This window comes from Centroberyx gerrardi, chromosome 16 (genome assembly GCF_048128805.1).
Source record: "Centroberyx gerrardi isolate f3 chromosome 16, fCenGer3.hap1.cur.20231027, whole genome shotgun sequence".
Taxonomy (NCBI): Eukaryota; Metazoa; Chordata; class Actinopteri; order Beryciformes; family Berycidae; genus Centroberyx; species Centroberyx gerrardi.
Window position 1 is genome coordinate 10,891,255 of NC_136012.1, and position 21,787 is coordinate 10,913,041.

Sequence of the window (21,787 nt, forward strand, 5' to 3'; positions counted from 1 at the left end):
GTGATGCGCCAGAACAAATCTGCGCAAGCATGACACAGACTTGACTGAGCTCACAAACGCCCATAGCTGAGTCTGAGAGATACACATTATGAATATGACAATAGACAACCAGCCACATCAAATGAATAATCATACACAGCCTAAATGCAAATACAGGAGGAGGCTGGGGAGGAGGAGGGGATTAAATTGTGATGCTGCACTGATGGTAGCAGAAAACGGTGTAATGCTGAGCAAGAGTGAGCGCCAAAACTGTTTATATGCCTAGTTGTCCGACATTGGTCATGGACATATATGATTGGAGGGTGTATGAACCATGTGACTTTAAAACGACCTCCGTGCCTGCCTGAACTATCGCAATGCTGCATTACTATAAGTTTTATCATTCCTGTCATAAGCTCTCCACACATAGTTGGTGAAAATTTGGCTGCCTATGCTAAAAATATCATGGATATCATCAAACAAGAGATGTTCATGATTATTTGATGATTGTTGTACCATGTGACCTTGCTAGTATTACAAGCATAGAATCTTTGTAAATAAGTGAGGAAAACATAGTTGTGAAGACAAATATGTATGTATACCTGTTATGGCTTGCACCTTGTCCATATCAAGCTGTCTTTTTAGTGGGGCTCCCTTTGCAGATTTCCCAGTGAGGGTGGATTCCTTAAAGGTTTCCTTGGTAAAGACCAAGATGGCCAGCTCCTGCACGGAGTGCTGAATGAATAGACAAAAAAGACACAATATTTATAAAAGTGAAGTTATGTGGTACAAACATGAGTATCAACACAAAACTTAAATCAGAGAACATGAAACAAGGATGGTGTGAGCTGAGAGGTATTTATCTAGAACATAAACAATATTACCCAAATTTCAGAAAAAGTCGCAACCAATACTCTCAGTTCACTTCATATAGCTACATCAAGGCAACCAAAAAAATAAGTCATTTGTGTAGACTAGGCCAGGGATTATTAAAAAACATTAGACTAAATAAAAAATAGGGTAACACTTTCTTTGAAGGGGGGTGAATAAGGCTGACATAACACTGTCATAACTATGTCATGACAACTGACATGAACATTAATTCAACTTTATGAATGTTTATGACTGTCATGAAGTGTCATTCGGTTGATAATGACACTTTCAATGCTTGATACTGTTCCAGATGTCTCTGTCATGACAACTTGACATTAACCAAAGGGACATAACCAGTCATAAACATATGTCATGACAGACTTCATTATCAAACACAAATAAACCCTTTGGTTGTAAGTATTACATTAAACTGTCGTATTTGACAATGGCTGTCATGAGACCGTCGTAACTGTGTCATGAGTGTTTACCCTGAACTCAAGTACAGTGGTAGAATTTTGACATTTCATAAAAATATCGTAGTGTTATTTGACATACTGGGTTATTTTATCTACCCAAATGCTGGTTTGAGCCAGTTGGGCCATTTTTCTATGGTATTTCCAGGGAGTTGGGTAGTTTTTGTGTAACCCAGCTGCTGGTTTAGTGGCTGGGTCAGCCTCAGTGACAGTTGAAACATTGCAGACAGACCGCCCCTTCCCCGTCTTCACATATCTACCCAGCGCCCAGCTGCTGACTTGTCTGCAAAAAGTTTTGGTTTGTCAGCAAGCAGTCTTTTGGACTCCTCTTCTGCAAGGAAGCAGTCCTCCTCGTCCTCCTGTGCACTTCAGGGGCAAGAGTAAAAGGTTTGTGTCCACCTTTGTACCTATCTTAGTAACCTACAGCCAAAATTAGAATTCCGTAACCAGAGTCAGAGGCGGATATGCACGAAGATGGTGAAATGATGCCAATTGCCAATTGTTAGCTAATGTTAGCGTTCGTTAGCGTTAGTGATCACGCTAACCTTAGACTTTTCTTCATGTCCATGTTTCATTTAAGGGTCACACATAAAAATCAATTGTTTTGGAGCAAGCGGGGGATGTGTTACACCTAACAAAATTGATCTAATGCTGCTTTATCACGATATATCATGCTAGTAGAGATGACAGCCAAGCTAATAGACGAACCACTGCATGTAAGCTACTAACCAGCACAATGTCAGCAACCTGACTTGTTTCTAATCAAATGTTTCGCAGGTCTTGGAGAAATACCATAGCTGGTTAGCTAGATATAGATGTTACCAACTCAATTACTTATATGTGCGGCACATGTTTTTTGTTGAATAGCTAGCTGAACATCAGTATTGCTTCATACTTTATCACATTTGGAATGAAACGCAGTGCAGCCGCCATATTTAGCTGGCGCTCTACAGAGAGCAAAGAATAGTGTCCTGTACAGTCGTTTTAAGGTGCAGGGGCTTAGATTGGTGTGTGTGTGTGTGTGTGTGTGTGGGGGGGGGGGTAGTCTCTTTTTAATCAGTATGGTCATTTTCTCATGACTTCTGCATATGTGTGCTAGTTTGTTGAAACTGGGAAAGCAGACTGCCAACTCCTTGCTTTTTAACTTTGTTTACATTATCTTCTCCTTTCTTTTTCTTTCTCTTCCTTTCTCTCCATCATAGGTTGGAACAAACATGGTGGAGTACCTCCAACAGGCTGAGGTGTCAAGGCCATTATGTTATGGGCTTTTTATAATGTTATTGTTATTGACTCCACTTAAATAGTGTCTGTTATGGAATTTAAAACTTGTAAAAAATAATTTAAAAAAGAGTTTAAAATGCAGTGTTTAAAAATAAATTAGCTATTGGTTATTATTATTGATTGTTATTGTTATTACTTTTTGAAAAATACATATTTTTCTAAACGTTTCCAACATTGTGTTTAAAAATGTGTTTATTATTGCATGTATGTATGACTTGCATTACCAAAACTTGAATGTATTTTGAAGTAGGTCTGCAAGTAGGTGTGGTTGAAATCTACCCAGATTGGGTTGTTTTCAACCCTACAGTTTTTAGGGTGTAATAACACTTTATGATATCTTTATGAAACGTCCAAATTCTACCACTGTACTTGAGGTCAGGGAAAACACTCATGACACAGTTATGACGGTCTCGTGACAGCCACTGTTAACGACAACCACATATGACAGTTTAATGTAATGTTAACACATACAACCAAAGGTTTTATTTGTGTTTGATAACCAAACCAGTCTGATTTGAGAAGTTCTTGAAGCTTCCCCATGTAACTTTTTCATTAAAAGGTATCAACTTTTTTCCAATTTAAATATCATAGTTTGTCAAAACTAGAGTAAATCCAGTAATTTCCACCACATGAGACTTACTGGATTTGTCCATATATATAATATCCTCTGTGGTGTGGTAGGACAGATTGTGGGAAAAGTAAACTAATCACAAGTTCTTCATATGGAAAATATGTGACATGTCTAACTTGTTCTGTGAGTTCATGATATCAATGTTTGACAATCTTTTTCTGTGAAAAACACCACGAGGGGCAGCCAAAGTGCAAAGTTATATGGTGCATGTTTAACAGCTCTACGTCCAAGACCAAATATTGTCTACCAAGTCTTAAACAAATTATCTTAATATTGAGTTGTAGCATACCATTTCTGATGATGAAGTTGATTCTCCAGATGTTGAAGGCAAAGATGATGGGCTGCTCTCTGTGCCACGAATGGATTTGATGCATTGCTTTAAAGACTTGACCAACCCAGGCAGTTCTACATGAAATTAACAAAACAGAAAAAAACTTACAGCAATATCAACTCATGAAAAGAGTATTACAGTCATAGATGTTTACCAACAATGAACAATCATCAATTTCTAATGTGACTCTCTGTGGCTCTAGGAGGATTTCATCGTCACTGTCGTCATCGAACAACTGTAATTTATAAGACTATTCATAGTATTTTATTACATCACCACATGGCAATCTTGGTAGGAAAATAACAGGTGATTGTAATAAATTAACAGGTGATCACAATCAAATGACAAACACAGCCAATGAGCTGTGTGTATTGTAAAGCACCATATTGGTAGGAAATGCATCACAACACCAAATTAACCCTTTTGTTCCAATACGCTAATGTATGCAAATGTAAATGCTTTATCAGAGAAGATAAAGCACAATCTGCTGTATTATCATCAATTCTCTGCACATCTGTAGTATAAAATAACTTGCCCTTCTTGGCTCGACCAATTTCAAACTTGCCTCTTCAGCAGTCATCTTCCTTAAAGAAAAAACAAACAAACAAACATGACAGAGTTGTGACATTATCAGTCACACAGTCACTTTGGCTATATTTCAAATATATGACTACTCTGACTTCAATTAACTTCATGCCACTCATTGCCCTATTTCACCATTACATCAACATATAAATAACACCGAGAAAGAGAACTGCAGTTTTGAGAGAGGGAGGTAAATGCTTCTGTCACAGAAAACAAGAAGAATGAAAATTTGACTGATAATTTATTACTCCTCTATGACTAAAGAGTGGTGGATTTTCAGTGGGTCCAATAACCTAAATGCGGAAATAGATCTGGCCATTTGAAACTTTCCTGAGTAATATCCTCATAAGGTGTGATAACACGTTGGAAATCCCATTTTCAATACCGTAGTTTATAAAAGCATAATGCCCACTTTCACAATTTTAGGTAACAGTGTGCTAGTTAAGGATGAGTAGTCAAAAAATATGTATACATATTTGTGAACTACTCACATTGTCAAGAGCTTCTGGACTTCTTGGCTCAAACATGTCGATATCAGTGTCATCAGAATCATCTGGTGTGGATGTCAAGGGCCTTTTTTGACTGAGGACAGCATTTTTTGTCTAAGAAAAGATGTGTATAAGGTAAAACATTGGTCTAGTTGGAGCAATGTCCTCTAAATGTGAAATTCAGGTTCACAAGCACACAGTTCTCTCAGCTATTAAAAACCTTTAGGATAAACTTATAGCTGTCAAGGTGCGAAATGCAGATATGCCATAAGGCTCGTAGTTGCTACAAGAGCACTGATAGGCACAATCAACTTTTAAACTATAAAAATTGAATATTTTGCATGAAAGCGTCCACAAAATCACACCCAACCATAATCATTGTTATAAGGGATTCTGTTTCATGATCCAAATAATCCAAATGGCCTTTAACTTTGTTGTAAAATGAGTGGATTTGATGAGTGGGTTTAGGCACAATAGGCCTAGTTGTCTGTGACTTCCTTTGAGCCCAATGGCTTAAAGGAAAATACTTCAGATTCAATCAATTAGATTCTAAAATATGAATGGCAACTTTTTCCAAAGACTGATTGTGAAATGAAATGAGTTTGATGATACTACACTACTAATCCTTTCGTAGTCAATTGATTTCTTTCTGATAGTAATTCTGCCTTATAACGTAATGTTTCTCTATTTACGAAACACATTTCTGGAGAAGCTGAGCTATGCCAGTAGCGAATCATTTTCTTTCAGTCACACAAAGGTATGGCATAGCTTTCATGATAGGCAGCTTTAGCAGTGGGGATAGCCAGCAATTCTGAATTGAAGTAGAAGCTCCAAGCTTTTCATATGTCATTGTCTTTCCAACAAAGTATTAGTTCTAGTGTTAACTGTATATCCACCCACCGGTCTGTCGTGCGTTGACCCCACCGCACCTGAATTGCACACTTGGGTGTCAGAAGGGGCCTCCCTCTTCTTCATTGTTACCCCTCTTTTCTCAGTTGTCTTTGCCCTTTAAGAAAGTCTTTATATACATCTGGCAGTATGAAAAAAATGCAGATTAGCTTACAATGGTCCATCAGTGAAATGTTTGTTACGTTAGACTGACACCAAAACTCTTTCACCAGCTGAAGTTAATTTAATTGTTACACCAACTGCCTTTCACGTGTTAGAATGTGATTATAACGTTACAGTTAGCTAGCTAGCTAGCTACTTGGTTAGCTATGAAGGAGCAGCAATTTTACATAGCAAGTACTTAGCATTTTATTGTTAGTCTATTATTTCCTTCCTTAAGTCCTAACAACGACATTGATGCCAGCTAGTGATAAACATTCTAACATTGCACAAACCTCCAAATAGCAGTAACGTTAGGCTACTTTTGTCTTGTTCGGTTCTTTGCGACTGGGGCAACGATTTTCTATCATCCATCCTCGTCCTCACCGTCCAAGTCCGGACGAGACGTGATTTGTGCAAGTTTGCCTGCGCCTTGGTCTTTAATAATCATGGTGCTTTCAATTGCGTCATTCCATTTTGAAATTAAAAAAAATGTCGAACTTGATTTTTTTTCATGGCATAAGAACCAACAGACACGGAGCCTGCGGAGTTGGGGGCGTACTTTAGAAAAAATGCAGTTGATTAATCTCGTAGGCAAAGAGGCTCCGATTGGCTCAGGAAGCACGGCGCCCCAGTTGAAATTTTCCTGTCTTATTGAGAGTCAAACTTTGTCTCAAAGGAAAGACAGTTTATTTATATAACTTGATTTGGCCGCCGAGCATAAATTCAAGTCTCATTTGCATGAAGTTCAGCAATTCTCAACTTTTTGACTCTCTCAATTGCCGTCTCCGCTTCGCTGCCAATCCCATAATCCCCCGCGCAGGACTGCCGCCTGCTTCCACAGACGATGAATTTAGCCCTCCAAAATTTGCTTTGCTCCACTTGCTTGTATACCAAATTCAGGATTGAGCATCTCACAAGATGTGCACAAGATGTGTGAGAAATTTCAGTCATTGGTATGTGCAGATGTCCTGAAATGGCCTGTGACATTTGCTGCGACCTTTGTGCCCCTTTCATTTCACTGAAGCATTGCACTCGCACGCTAGGAAGGGAGTCGCGTGACACCATAAGAATAAAATCCCTAGTAATGCTCATGTTGCTCTACATAGGTGAAAAATAATTTTGCTCGTAGGATAAACCAATCTTAAATGGTTAAGTTCGCCAGTTTTTGTCACAGGCATCCTATTGGGAAAACTTTGAGGTGTTAAACTAAATGACCCACCCAGTTAGGAAAACACAACGTCTCCTAAGTGTAGTTGCCCTCAGGCACGACTGCCGAAAATGGCACATTTCTACGCCTCCAAATGGTTGCAGCACATCAAAAGTGGCTTATAACAAATCTAGCTCAGGCTTTCAGGCCTACTCACTTAAAGGACTGCTGCGCATATTGGAGCCCTGGCTCAGTGCGGTGCCCCTGTGGCCAGGGTTAGGGCTAGGAATGCATATTTACATGCAATGTAGCCTACCATGAAAATCCACATCACTTAACATGTATTTCACATTTTCACACTAATTTCAATTTAAAAAATATTCTTCTTTAAAGTTGTGAAAAACCCCATAATTTTATAGGCTAGCTGTTACTTAATGACAAACTTATGTAAATAACAGAATACGTTTTTCATTTACTATTACTTTCCTTTACTTTTAAAAATGTTTAATCAATTATTTACAATATTCATCTGTATTTTAAAAGTCATATCTCTTTAAAAAAAAAAAAAGTGAACCTGTAAAATTACAGGACATGGAGCAGGCTTACAAAGCTTTACTTTAACCGTTTATTTTTGTGAAGGCCTACAGAAAAAAAATAAAATAATACAGTTAACTTTAAAATAACATTTAACTGTAAAATTACATATTTTTTTACACTGTAGTCTACTATAATAGGCTACCCCATAAAATAGCTACACTGGGTGAAAACTTTTAAAAAAGTAGCCTAGTACTTAAGTTAAACTTTTAACTAGTAAAGGTTTAACACACTTTTGATAAATATACTTTAGCATATTTAATATACTCAAAATAGTACACTTTTACACTAAGTGTAGCCTATACAGTTTACGTTAATGACTATCTTACTAAACCTGTACTTTGAATTAGTACATGTAAATAAGAAGTACCAAAAAATACACTGCAAATAGTCTACTCTTAGAAAAGTACATAGCCTATAGGTAGAAATATACTCAGACAAACTTTTAACACACTTTATATTCTAAAAAATATCACTTGGGAAGGTGAACATTAAATCTAGTTTGGCCTCATAATTGAACACCCATATTGTTCAAACCCACTGTAATGTTGGCTAATGTGCTTCTCTCACCAACTAATCATAGCACCAACTCTGTCACTGTCAATAGTGTCATTACTGACAAACTCTAGAGAACACGCATTTCATAAACAGCACTCAGATTTCGAACATGGTTAGCAAACATAGCTAATGTTCTCTTAAATGTGTGTTGTTAGCCAAAATATTTTATATACCTGTAGAGCATACTTGCAGGATACCAAGTTAAGAAAATGGACACAGGTAATGTTATTAAAATACCTGTACTAATGTTACTCCATGATAAGAAGAATAGTTGATATAGGCCTAGCTAACAACATGATTAGCATGGCAAGGCTAACCACTTCAAGTCATCCAAATGCGAAATGTGAAACTCTAGTGGGATAGTTGAGCTATCCACAAGTAAAACAATTCTGTGTCCCCTCTGTTTTATTTTGCTAACGCTCTCTCTCTCTCTCTCTCTCTCTCTCTCTCTCTCTCTCTCTCTCTCTCTCTCTCTCTCTCTCTCTCTCTCTCTCTCTCTCTCTCTCTCTCCTCTCTCTCTCTCTCCCTCTCTCTCTCTGTGTTAACAACCTGGCGGCATCCTGCCTGTGGCATCGATTGGCAGTTCTCAACCCTCCAGGAGGCTTCTTAGCCGAGGTCTGCAGGAAGCTAGTGGACGTTTTCTGGTCGGGACATCAATGGCTGAGGGCTACAGTTTTATATCTGCCTGTCCAGGAGGGGGGGCAGGGCAGGGCTTGGTGGACTTGGAGAGCAGGGTGGCAGCTTTCTGACTCCAAGCAGCACAGAAACTGTTATATCACGCTGATGTCTGCTGGGGGGGGGGGGGGGATCAGCATGTGCACTGCTACAGAGGGCTGGTGGTCTACGGCTGGACCGCCAGCTGTTTCTAATGGAGCTGGACGGACTCAACATCACAGGTCTTCCTCCCTTCTATGCTTCTGTCCTGAAGGCCTGGCGCCTACTGAAGACTACATGTGTGGGGGGGTTCCTGGGCCGTGGGTGTGGGAAGAGCCTCTGTTCCACAACCCACTCATCCTGTCGGAGGCTGTGCGCTCAGCCACTTTAAAACATCATCTGATGAGAGGAGACATCACCCCTGCCACTGGTTAGTGGCAGGGGTGGCTAGGTGACCAGAGCACTGCAGGGTGCAGATGGAGGGTGCTGTATAAACACTCCCTAGAAGGTCAGGCGACCTACAGTGGAGGATAATTCACGGGGCCCTGGCGACCAACAGGAGTGGAGGGAGGGACCAGGAATGAATATCCTTTTTGTATGCCACCAGAAACTGTCACACATGTGTTTTATGAGTGTCACCATATCGCAACTGTTGTGTCTGTGTTAAATGTATTATGTGGTAAATTGGTGGAGGCTTTTAACATTGAAATGTTTGTTTTGGGCTCAGGGACTCAGGGTGGAATACGGGTACTATTCTTTGAGGAATGATATTGAGTCTTGCATGAGTGTCTGGTGGCTGGGAGGGGCCATATGTGATGTTGGGGAGGAGGGGCCTGTCTGTATCTGAATGTTTTCTGTGTGCTTATAGAGTTGTTAGGAGTGCATTATGTTCTGTGGTTGGTTTACTGTTCCTGTTGTTATCGTTGTGGTACCCTAACCCTGGCATGTGAGGTTTTAACTCTGTTTTTTAAGTAGATGTTTCATTAAAGAACATCAAAAGTCAAAATCTCTCTCTGTCTCTCCCTCTCACACACACACACACACACACACACACACACACACACAATTTGTAAAATATCTCTTGCATATTTAAGTAAATTGTGCTGATTGTGTGCAGTGTTTAAGTCTTTGAAAGTGAGGTTGTGGATATGATGCGTCTTGTATACACGTTACCTTGGCAACAAGCCCCCAGCACAGCTTGCTAAGGGATGTCTTTCAAAATTACTCATTACACCAACACACCAGTAACTTACCACATCAATATACATTCTCCTCTTCAGTTACCAGTCTTTAATTAACAAAAAAACTAATATGCAAAGACAAGCACATTACTCATGGTGTGGAAAAGTGTAAGTTAATATTGTGTTCACTAGCACTGGTAAAGTGTACATTTAGTATTTATTAGGACTATAAAGTATAATGTTGTGTTTATCTACGCTTTCAACAGAAAGATTTGCTGTAGGGAAATTTTATCCTCCAATCTATCACACACTCAGCAGCAACAATAAAAATGGCAACAAGTATTTTTATGGTATCACTATCAACGTCAAGGTAAAGTGCTCATCTTCAGTTGATACAGGGGAATAACATGCACACCACAGATGCGTTCTCCTTTGTGCAGTCCATGAAGTGCATGAAGAGAAAAAAAGGTTTCTGCACACACATATATATCACCTCTGCATGTTTTATTCCACCAAATAAAATAAAAAAAAACAAACGACCTTCTCCTCCAATCAAATTACCAAACAGGTACCATGCCTGAAGTATCAGAATGCAAATCTGTATTCATTAACTGTTAAAGATGGAATAAAACCTCCTGATTTGATTTCATTACCTTTTTTTTTTTTAAGATATTGCAGCTGCACAGTGCAGAACACACACATGTTTAACAACTGCTCTTGCTAGTGTTGTGTGGCTCTAATGACATCAGTCAGGGAGGTTGCCATCTTTATTATTCATTTGTATTTACACATGTTTTAATAATAACTGAAACATTTCAACAGTCAACACTGGATCCAGACATCACAGTCTCTGGAAAAAAACTACAGATCGTGTCTGAGTTTAAATACCTTGGCATCACTGTTGACCCAAATCTGTCTTTCACGGCACACGTAAAAAAAGTTGCAAGGAATGTTAGATTCAATCTGGCCAATTTCAAATTCACAAGGAACTGCATGTCCACTAATGCAGCCAAAATGTTCATGAATACAATGATCCTTCCACACATCACGTACTGTCAGACAAGTTGGGGACACGTCAATAAAACCACACTAAGGCCAATAGAATCCCTGTATAAACAAACAATAAAAAACCTAGACAAGAAGCCACAAGGATACCATCATTGCAATATTTTGAAAAAGCTGTTTACTAAGCTGGGAAAACATGATTAAATACAGTAGACTGTGTCTCGTTTTCAAGGTATTACACAATATGGCTCCTCCACCACTCCGTACTTATGTCACATTAAAAACCAGCCGAACTACTAGAGCAACAACTAGAGGAGATTGTCTAACTCCTAGAAGACAAAGTAGTTTTGGCCAATCTGCTTTTTCTGTCAGAGCCTCTCAGGATTGGAACAATTTACTGCAACACATAAGAAACTGTGCCAATTACCATTCCTTCTCCACAATATTAAGAGCCTGGTTTATTAGAAATCAAACTTGTAAACACTAGAACAGGGAAGTGTTTTCATGTTGTTTGTTGTCTTATTTGTCATTATTATGCTTAGTGTAAGAGCTGCTCTTGCTTAATCATAGGCTCTGTACATAATATCCACACTTCACCAGGACTAACATTGTGTTGTCATGGTATTTGTTGATTTGTTGATTGTTGTCATGCTATTGTTGCTTTTGTGTGTTATAAGAGCTGTCTTTCTTGTCTCTATGTAGTGCAGGCTCTGTTTGTATCTGCATATTTTTCACTGTTTTTATCGTTGATTGTATTTCCAATGTTTTTATTCTTAACGTGGCATATTTTCTGAAATGTTATTAATATGCACTGTCCCTGTCAAATAAAGTAATAAAGTAAAGTAAACAATCAGTCCCTCCACAAAAGTTTATGATTTGTGATGTGTGTACTTGTGAGTGAGTGAGTGAGTGAGTGAATGAGTGAGCAGTGTATGTATGTCCTTGAGTATTTCAGTGTTTCAGTGTTTTATATCTGTGTCTATCTTACCAGCCCAGGCATCCAGGGACATTTTTAAGTTCATTATCTGTGTCTAACTGACTATTCTGATCACTCTATTCTATTTTTATTCTATTTATGCCATATTCCAGGGAGATCAGAGAACAGAACATTGATGATTACCAGTGATGATAACCAAGACTACTGTCATGAGTAACTCCATTTTGTCTATCGGTGGATAAATAGAGGGGTTGTATGTTTTTTTGTTTGTTTGTTTTTTTGCAAATGCTTTTAGGCAATATCACTGTCTTGTCTGAGGTTGTTTTGGTTTAGATCATTGCAATGCCCCCCCCCCCCCCCCATTCCCTTCCAAGTTCACAAGGTTAAAAAAAAAATGCAGTTCTAGACTTCCAAAATAAAGATTTATCAAAACTCTATAGTATGCAATGATTCTTACTCAATTACACCCTCTGCTGGCAATATTGTTTACCAAGCCAGTGTTAGAAGATGGTGCATATAGGCTCATCAGTCAAATGCAATTTTATTGTGATACAGAAATGAATGCATGGATAAATACAAATTTAATTGTGTATTTGATTGTCATGTGTAATCACTGAAAACTAGTGTGGTTAGAATAGACTTTTTCACCTCAGAAGGCAGAAGCTTTTAATAAGTCTATTGTTAGAATGTGATTTGCTTGACATTTATCTACCATTTCTAAGACAATGGCCCTGAACCCAAAATGGGTCACTAGCATGTTGCATGTGGGAGTGCACATGACAAGACTGATATGCTTTAATGAGCTTGGGTCCCAAGGGTGACACTTAATTGACTCATAGGGGACCAAGGAGGAAAAAACATAAGAAATCATTTTATTCTTATCATTTTCTATACCTGTTTGCTAACGTATTTGGTTTGTCTCTTACAATTGCTTTGAAATCAGAAGATAGTTGAAAGTGACGCAAAGACATGAGCATGTGGGTAAATAATGTGAAAACAGCCTCCAAAACATTACATCCCTTAAATACACAGTGTGTCTCACCGGTGCAGACGCGCCCTCTGGTGGATATTTGAAGAAACTGCAGCTGATCAGAAAAGGGCCGCTGGTCAAACTTATTTCAGCACCACATGGATGGACAGCTCCCAGTGACTAACACGTTAGGTCAAAGGTTGTAAAAGGGCAGAGGTTTGTGTGTTCACTCTCATCGGGCTGAAATGGAAGAGACTGGAAGACTCTGAGCACGTTTTAACTATAATTTGACCAACAGCCCTACCACTGAATTTCAAAGAAACTGAAATTTGCGTGGGTCTATAAGTGAAAGTATATGTATTTATATTTACTCTCTGGATACATTTTTGCTTTATGGCCCTAAACTAATTCTCAGACTTGAAACTTGTTCTTGGAGCATAGGGTGAGAAAGATCCTAAACTTCTATTTTAAGAACAGAGCTCCATTCCTCACTCATCTGAAAGTAAGCCAAGCTGACCTAAATACTGCTGCCCCTTCCTCCACCCGTCCCCATGGATCACCTCAGCACGAAGAAGGTTAGCCTGCTCTCCAGAAGTGCCTCCATTCTCTCTGCGGGCACCCGTTTCCTTATTAACGGAATTATTTTCAATCTGAGCCATGCGCCGACCTAATTACCCCACTCAATTCTGGCCAACTCTCATCTGTTGATGCTAGGAACTCATTCCCTGAGAAATAAGATGTAAAAGGGCACAGAGAGAGGAGCCACAGGCCCTGTAGCTTACATCCAGGTGTGGCATTTGGAGCTGAGCCCCCCTCCCCCTGACGCTTGTATTCGTGTTCGTGGTCTTAATTAAAGTGATATTTCGAGAGAGGAGGTTCTGTTTGTTCAGTTAATGAACCCCAGAATTCTCTGCGGGCAAATGGAAATGCAAGCACTCCAATTAGCATATGTTAGCATTTTACTATGTTTATTCCTCACCATGGAAAACAGCTTACCGAGGCAAAAAGCTTACCGCCCTTGTAAGAGTAGCTGTGGAACTTTTTCACCCCAAAATAATTGACTCAAACTGATTAAACATTATACAGACCTAGTAAACATAAAGCCAAACCTAAATGCTTTATGCACAGATCGAGCACAAGCCATGTTTGAGTGTGAGTGTATGTGTCTGTATGTGTGTATGTGTGTATGTGTGTGTGTGTATGTGTGTGCGTGCATGCGTGGGTGGGTGGGTGGGTGGGGTGGGGTGGGGGACATTCATCACAGAGAGGATCATAAGAAAAAAATACTTTATTTCAGAAATGTATACAGTACATGTGTTGGGAAGATTCTCCTTCCATTCTTTAGAATTGTCTGCGTCAACTGCAGCTTGCATATTATACATTATCACGCTATTTCTTCATATTCACACAAGCTCTGCTAGCGAACAAACATACAAAAAACATTTTGAGATTCTTTTTTTCATAAAAACTAAAAAATATAAATTCATAAGGATGTGCAAAATTATTGTCCACTATTTAATACCTTTTGTTAATACCTTTTGGATGTAACAACTGCTGCTCCAGTTTGATTGTCTAAATAATAATAATAATAATAATAATAATAATGATAATAATAATAATAGGCAAAGACGCATATGTTGACCATGTTGCAGTGACATGTCAAATGGATGGCCATGAGACTCCATTTCCCTCAGTATTTTCTGCAGAGTTGGATTGTTCATTCATTAATTCCAGAAATTGTCCAAAACATCATTTATTCTCTTGCTCATCCAGTCGCCCTTCCCTTCTATTTTTCAGACCATAGAGACTGGCAATCTATTTGTTCACTCATTCATGTATTTAACAGTCTCTTTCTCAGTTTTCATCACAGGTTATCCATCCATCCAATCCAATCGTCCATTCAGGCAGTCAGTGTTTAAAAGTCAGTCAGTCATTGTACAGGTCATTGTTGATAATGGCAGCCTCTCCCTGTGGGGACATCTGAAGACGTCGCTTCTTGCCAAAGGTGGAGAAGGAGTTGTGGACGTCCAGCTCACTGCGCTGCGCAGTGGGCCTCAGGGTGCAAAAACCCGAGGGGGTCCCGGGGATGTACACGTTGTGCTGGTAGTCTGGCGGAGGGTGTGGGTGGGGGTGAGGAGGGAGTGACGGCTGCTGCTGCTGGGGTGGAGGTGTGCACCGAGGAGTCCAGGAGCGAGGAGGGACCGCAGCGGCTGAAGGAGACATCTTGTAGTCTGTAGTAGGAGATGAGTGTCAGTATGGAGAAGACAAGCATCTAGTTATATGATTGCACATGTGAATACTGTTACAATATTAACTTATACTACTACTAATGAAATATTTTTATGTGCACACCACGTTTCCAAAACAAAGTTTATAAAGTGCTTCACAATCAAGGTAAAAAAAACAACAGAAACAAGGCAATACAAGAAAAGAAGAGGACAGCAGCAAAAACAAAGACATTGCTATAAGAGTGTTGGTGGGATACTGACCCTCTTTAGAGAAAGGGAAATATCATTATATTAAATTATGTCTGTATGCTATGTTATACTTCATCTCTTCATCTTCAAGGGCCTTTAAATCCATGCTCATAGGGGGTCCCTGTTTGTGTCCATTGGTGTTTGTGTGTACATAACATACTGTATATTCATACACATCCATAAATGTGTGTATGGTGGAACCAGTTTGTGGTGCAGCAGGTTTGGCCTCTCATACCTTTCATCCCTCTCATATGAGTACCCCAGGTCCAGTACTGTCCAGGGGCCATAGAGGTGACATAGTTGTCTGGGTCTGCATGCATGGCCTTACGCATCAGGGTGCCATCCATGTTGATAGAGTTATAGCTGCAGAGGAGATTAAAGAAAAGCTATCAGTCTCTCATTACGTCATGTTTTACTCATTTGTATGAGACTGCAATATGTGTAGATATCCATATGAACTTGTGTGTTTATTTTCAGATGATCTATATACTACAACTCATTTTGTACAGGCATGTTAAAAGGGCAATTGAGGCTTGAATACAGGTGAGCACACAATAAATACTGAATGCAATGTTATATTATGATAGGTTGCTTGACATCAAGGTCAGAAAATGAAAAGGTAGGTCAAAGGTCAGCAGTACCTTTTAATGGAGGAGTTCTGGTTCTTGGTGAGAGTCCAGTCTGTGTTTGGCTGCTTGAGCTGCAGGAAAATAATGTGTTATTTAGTTGCAATTTATTCATAATTACAAGGTCCATAAGTAAAGACACACAATCTGGGGGACTACTCAGGTCAATTTTGAGAAAATGTCCTCTCCAATAGGAAGTAATAATGAAGTCAGTTTTGATAACAAACAATGGCTGTTGTGCCTCTCCGCATATATCAATAATAATCAGTGATAATTGATACAGGGAACAATTTCTCATTGTGTTTGCGCTGAAATGGAAACATGATTATTTTCAGGTGGATCGTGACTGCCGCCCTGTGGATGTGTAGCAGAATAGATTTTTAAAGAGCGTCGTCGGAGCGGAGGTGGTGCTCCATGCCTTGAGCAACGGCTCGCCTGTCACTTAATTTTGCTTTCATCCGCTGCGGCGCAGCGGGAGGGGCGAAGGAGAGCTCCCGAGTGATATTTATTCCGGGTCTAAGTCTCATAGTATGGATTCCACGCTCTATTAATTCACTTAAAGTTGTTAACAAGGAGAATGCGACGTAAGCGTATTATTAGAATCGGTATTCAAAATACATTCCTCGCCAGCTACGCACAAAAACCAATTAGAACCCCACCGGGATGAAACGAAACATGATTTTAATCTTCAAAGGAAACCGTGCCAGGGAGGAAATTAAGAAAATTATACACGTAATTGTTTTGTGGATTTTATGCATCATTTTACATTAATATTTGCCTGATGCTCCTCGAGCAAGCTTTTTAATTAAAAGTCTCACCGAGGGCCCACAAAAGTTTGCGGCCCTTGCAGCTTTACACACAATGTAGGACAACTCAACGTGCATACAACTTTCCATACACCATCACACGCGCACAAGCACGCAAACACGCACATACAGGTGCGCGCATCTGTCCTGCGTGCTCTGCGCGCTCGAATGTGTTTAATCTCTCCTTTAAGATTCAATTCATCCGCCTATATGGGCCTATATACTTGTTTTCTTTAATGACCAAGTAGTTTCTATGGTTTGTCTTTGAGAGTTAATGTGTCACTTGACGACCTGATGTGCGCACATCTAATATGACTCATGTGGGGAAACTGAGGAAGACCACCGGGTGAATTAAGGAAGCCAATTAACGTCAGGAAGGACAGTCTCCCCTTGAAGGGCTATAGCTGCAAGCAGAACAATCACCGTGACCTCGAAATCTTTCTCTCTTTATGTGGCCAGAGGTGTATGTGCCAGTGACCGGACTGACATTTCTCAGTCTGCCTGGTGGATTCTGGTATCCCGAATCTCAGTCACTGTCCCCCTGCGTTTTGCTGAAAACACTGAGATGACAATGAGCAATACGCACACATTTACGGTCTGCTGGACCCGTCTATTGGATTTAGGAAACAGTAGTGTCGACATCCTGCCTCCGTGAATTCCCTCTCTCCTTGTCTCCCTCCTTCCTCCCCCCTTCCATCCCACCCCTCCTCTTTCCCATCCTCGCTCGACAAATATGAAGCCACATCTCCCTCTCCTCGCATTCAGAGGACAACGCTGGGGCCGATCTACAGGCGCGCCACGTCCCAGCCAGGTCCTTGCCCCCTCCTCCTCCTTGCCCCACCTCCTCCTCCTTGCCCCCTCCCCTCGTCTCGATGTCCTCCCCTGTCTCCCCAAAAACGGCCCTTTGCCATTTTTCATCAATAATGGACTGCCCCCCTTGCGTATACGCCACATTGTGTGCAGTATAATGGCTCGGTCGTGCCTGTGCCCTTGAGGCATAGTTAGTGAGGTTATCTGTCCTATATTGTTAGTTTGAGCACAAGAAGACGTATCCTATTGTCGCAAACCCGACTGGTCGCAGATGAATAGCCTGGACCCAAGGCAGTTGAATTCAAACAACTGCCATTCACCTTGCCTGCGATAACCTTGACTTTTTGTTCAAACTCAGGTAGAATGTGTTCACAATGCTGGGGTCAGGTTAATAAAACAGCTGCCTGTCTCCGCATTGCATGAGGTGGGATAAGTCTATGTGGCAATGACACTGGATGATACAGATATGAATATACTGTATATCGCTCACAATCTTACAAACATCTTAAATGAAGTTCATGAATTGTTATGAAAATCTTTTGAAAACATGGAGAATGTCTGTAATAACGGGTCCCGAAGAGACCTGGAATTGTTAACAGGACTGCAGAGAGGAATCAACTTGAACACCAGTACAGGGTTTGACTATCTCATCTCTGCCTTTCACCCAGAAACTGATATCTCACTTCATTCTGCAAAAGAGAAAAGATATGCGCGGAGCATATGCTCGTTGGAAGACACGGGCTATACACGCTTTCATTAACATGTAAATTCATCTGTGTTTTCATATCATCTCATTTATTTCCCTGGTGCAAAACATTAACATACGCTATACAATTAGGATAAATTATTGCCATAATTATGAATCAGTGGAAACGAGATGGACATAGGCTATAACCCACTTCTTATCAAGACTAGGAAAGAGAGGGACAACCATCGTGCAGTTTTGTTCAGTATTTTGCTTAAGTTCAGTTTAAATCAGTCTCGCATGCGTGATTTGACCTTCATAAGGGAATGTCACGCTCTAAATCCTTATCAGATAAACTAATCGGAGATTGATTTCGCTGTGACAGTGGGGGGATTTGAATGATTAAAATGACCGATACGCTCTCACTTCTCGGTATAGACTGATTTCACTATACCTCATTGGGAGTGGTAGCTCCGTTGTTCACAGATGCGCTCCGGCTTTGCGCGTTCCACGAGTTATCTGCGCTCTTCGCCTCATTGTTCCTCGGTGTGCTGCTTGGGCTGCACGGCTTCAGGAACATAAAGTCACTTTTGGCCGATTCGGGGGTCAGGCACACTTTATAACAATAGGACTGGGAGAGGCTGCTATTGCCATTCACTTCCATGCAGTTCGTGGGCACTTTGGCCGCGGTTGAAATCTGCAGGTTGAGGTTGGATTTCTTGAACACCTCCGGGGGCGGCTCGGGCTGAAACCCCCCGCAACAGCAGCAGGCGAACGGGGGGAGGTTGTATCCGCTGAGGGTCTCCCTGTCCTTGTAGCACTTGACCGCAGCCAGCACGATAATAGCCACCAGGAATATTAGAGAGATTGTGCTCAGTGACACGATCAAGTAGAGAGCGAGGTTTGAGGGGGGCTGTGGGCTCAGAGTGAGGTCACCGAAATCTGACAGCGACTCGGGCACGCTGTCCACCACGGAGAGGAGGATGGAGACGGTAGCGGAGAGCGGAGGCTGCCCGTTGTCCTTCACTAATATGACCAGTCTCTGCCTTGTTGCGTCTTTTTCCACTAACCGGCGAATAGTCCTGATTTCCCCCGTGTATAGAGCCACGCTAAACAGACCCGGATCCGTAGCCTGTAGCACCTGATAGGACAGGCGGGAGTTTTGCCCTGCGTCCGCGTCTAACGCCGTGATTTTGGCAACCAGATATCCAGCGTCTACCGACCGCGGGACCACTTCTGTGGCCACGGTCCCGTTTTTGGGTAGCGGAGATACAACAACCGGAGCGTTATCATTCTGGTCCAAAACAAAGACGTTGACAGTGACGTTACTGCTGAGAGGGGGGAAGCCGGCGTCCTGCGCCTGGACAAGGATCTGAAAGTTTCTAAGCTGCTCATAGTCAAAGGAGCGTAGAGCATAGATATTGCCGTTGTCAGAGTTGATGGAGACATAAGTGGACACGGGCATGCCCTGGATCTGACCGTCCAGAATAGAATAAGACAGATAGGCGTTCTGGTTAGAATCGGGGTCGAATGCAGTTACTGAGCAAATGGAAGCGCCCGGGGCATTATTCTCGGTCACATAAACTGTGTAGGAAGGTTGAGAGAACCGTGGGGGGTTGTCGTTAATGTCTGACACTTGAACGAGGATGGTTTTCCTCGTGGAGAGCGACGGAGATCCCAAGTCGCGCGCCGTAAGGGTGATGTTGTACTCGGACACCGCTTCCCTGTCCAAAAACTCGCTGGTCACCAGAGTATAATAGTTTTTAAAGGAGGAGTGGAGCTGAAAGGGGACGTTGCTGGGAATTTGACAATCAACGTTTCCATTCTCTCCCGAGTCCCGGTCCATGACACTGATGACGGCTATCACCGTGCCCGGTGGCGCGTCCTCCTGGACGGGAGTGGACACTGATGTGAGGATGACTTCGGGCGCGTTATCATTCACGTCCAGAATGTCTACCAGCACTTTACTATGCACGGCCACAGCCGAGGGACCCCTGTCTCTCGCCTGCACATACAGCTCATATACACTGGCTTTCTCATAGTCCACAACACCCTTCACTCGGATCTCACCCGTATACGGGTCCACACTGAACAGCTCACGCACCTTGAGTGGAGCGTGCCCGCTGAACGCATAGGTCACCTCCCCGTTCGAGCCCTCGTCCAGATCGGTGGCATTCAGTTTCAGCACTAGCGTCCCCCTCGGTGCGTTCTCCACCAGACTCGCTCGGTAAACGGACCGATCAAATACGGGCACGTTGTCGTTTGCGTCTAACACCGTAATAGTTATCAATGCAGTCCCAGAGCGTTCCGGGGAGCCCCCGTCATAAGCAGTCAGCACCATCTCGTGCTTCTTCTGCTGCTCCCGGTCCAGCGGGGTGTCCAGCACGAGCTCAGCAAACTTGCTTCCATCGTTGCGCGTCTGGATATTCAGCACGAAGTGCTCGTTTGCGCTTAGCTGGTAGGAGCGGAGAGAGTTGGTGCCCACGTCCTGGTCCTGTGCGCTCTCTAATGGGAAACGGGAGCCGGGCGCAGCCGACTCGGTGATGTCAAGATTAAACTCGCTCCATGGGAAGCTGGGAGAGTTGTCGTTCACATCTAAAATCTCCACCTCCACTCTATACAGTTCTAACGGGTTTTCAATGACCACTTGCAAGTGTAAAAAGCAGTTCGGGCTCCGTTCACACAGGTCCTCTCTGTCAATCTTTTCGTTGACAAATAAAATGCCATTCTCCAAGTTCACTTCTAAATACTGCTTCTTTGCGCCCGAGACTATACGGAACCGACGCGCTGACAGCTTGGCCACATCCAAGCCCAAGTCTTCGGCGATGTTCCCCACAAACGCTCCATGCTCTAGTTCTTCGGGAATGGAGTACCGAATTTGCGCAAGAACCAGATCCACTACACACGCACAGAATAGCAGACACACCACCAGCCCAGTCACCGGTGCCCAACTGCCTCTCGAGAGCCTGTGGTCCATTTCAGCGGCGCGCGTAAAAACCCCTCACCCTGACATCATTCAAAGGGATTTGCTTGTTTTTCATAAAGCACAGCTAAAAAGTAAATCTAGGAGCACAGTTTGCCCCAAATAAGATCTTTAGATATACTTTTGTAGAATCTATGTATATACAAAGTCAAGCATGGATAACTTCTCTGGATATAAACTGAGGAGACGAGAGAGGAGAGTGAAAGCGTCTCTCTCCCTCTCTGTTGTGCTCCCCGCGCGCAGCACCGGTGGTGTGTGAACGGGGGAGGCTCGCTCTTTGATTTTCCAGTGTATTAGACACTCGGAGGAGCTGGTGGGGAGGTGTGCGTGTGCGTGTGCGTGTGCGTGTGCGTGTGTGTGTGTGTGTGTGTGTGTGTGTGTGAGAGAGAGAGAGAGAGAGAGAGAGAGGAGGGGGTGGACGTGGCTTCTCGCTGCTTGGTATTGGAGGACGCCGACGCGAGAGGCGCGACTCTAATTACTGTAGATGTTTAACCCTTTCATATCCTCCTCCTGTCTAGCCTTGCCTCTGACCCATTAAAGCCGAGAAAACGTAACTTTGAGCCCAGACATCAGGGCCAGATTTGGATTAGGGGATAAATTGCTTTTCATCGAGGGTGTCGTTTTCTAGGCAGTATTGCGTCCAGCATATAACGCTGGATAAGG

General features: G+C 42.0%; 1 protein-coding gene across 1 annotated transcript; it reads right to left on the minus strand.

The window, feature by feature from the left end:
* Nucleotides 1-14,663: 14,663 nt before the first annotated feature.
* On the minus strand, nt 14,664-21,118 carry LOC139923589 (protocadherin-10). The gene is made up of 4 exons (XM_071914393.2): nt 18,596-21,118; nt 15,856-15,914; nt 15,450-15,577; nt 14,664-14,845 (listed from the first exon to the last, which is right to left on the minus strand). Exons 1-4 carry the CDS (start codon nt 21,116-21,118, stop codon nt 14,664-14,666), a joined length of 2,892 nt encoding a protein of 963 aa, XP_071770494.1.
* Nucleotides 21,119-21,787: the final 669 nt, after the last annotated feature.

Coding starts and splice junctions, on each gene's coding strand:
- LOC139923589 (XM_071914393.2), bottom strand. CDS start 21,118: ATGGACCACAGGCTCTCGAGAGGCAGTTGGGCACCGGTGACTGGGCTG. Junction 15,915..18,595: donor GAGCTACCACTCCCAATGAG/GTATAGTGAAAT, acceptor ATTTTCCTGCAG/CTCAAGCAGCCAAACACAGA. Junction 14,846..15,449: donor TCATATGAGAGGGATGAAAG/GTATGAGAGGCC, acceptor ACCCTCCGCCAG/ACTACCAGCACAACGTGTAC.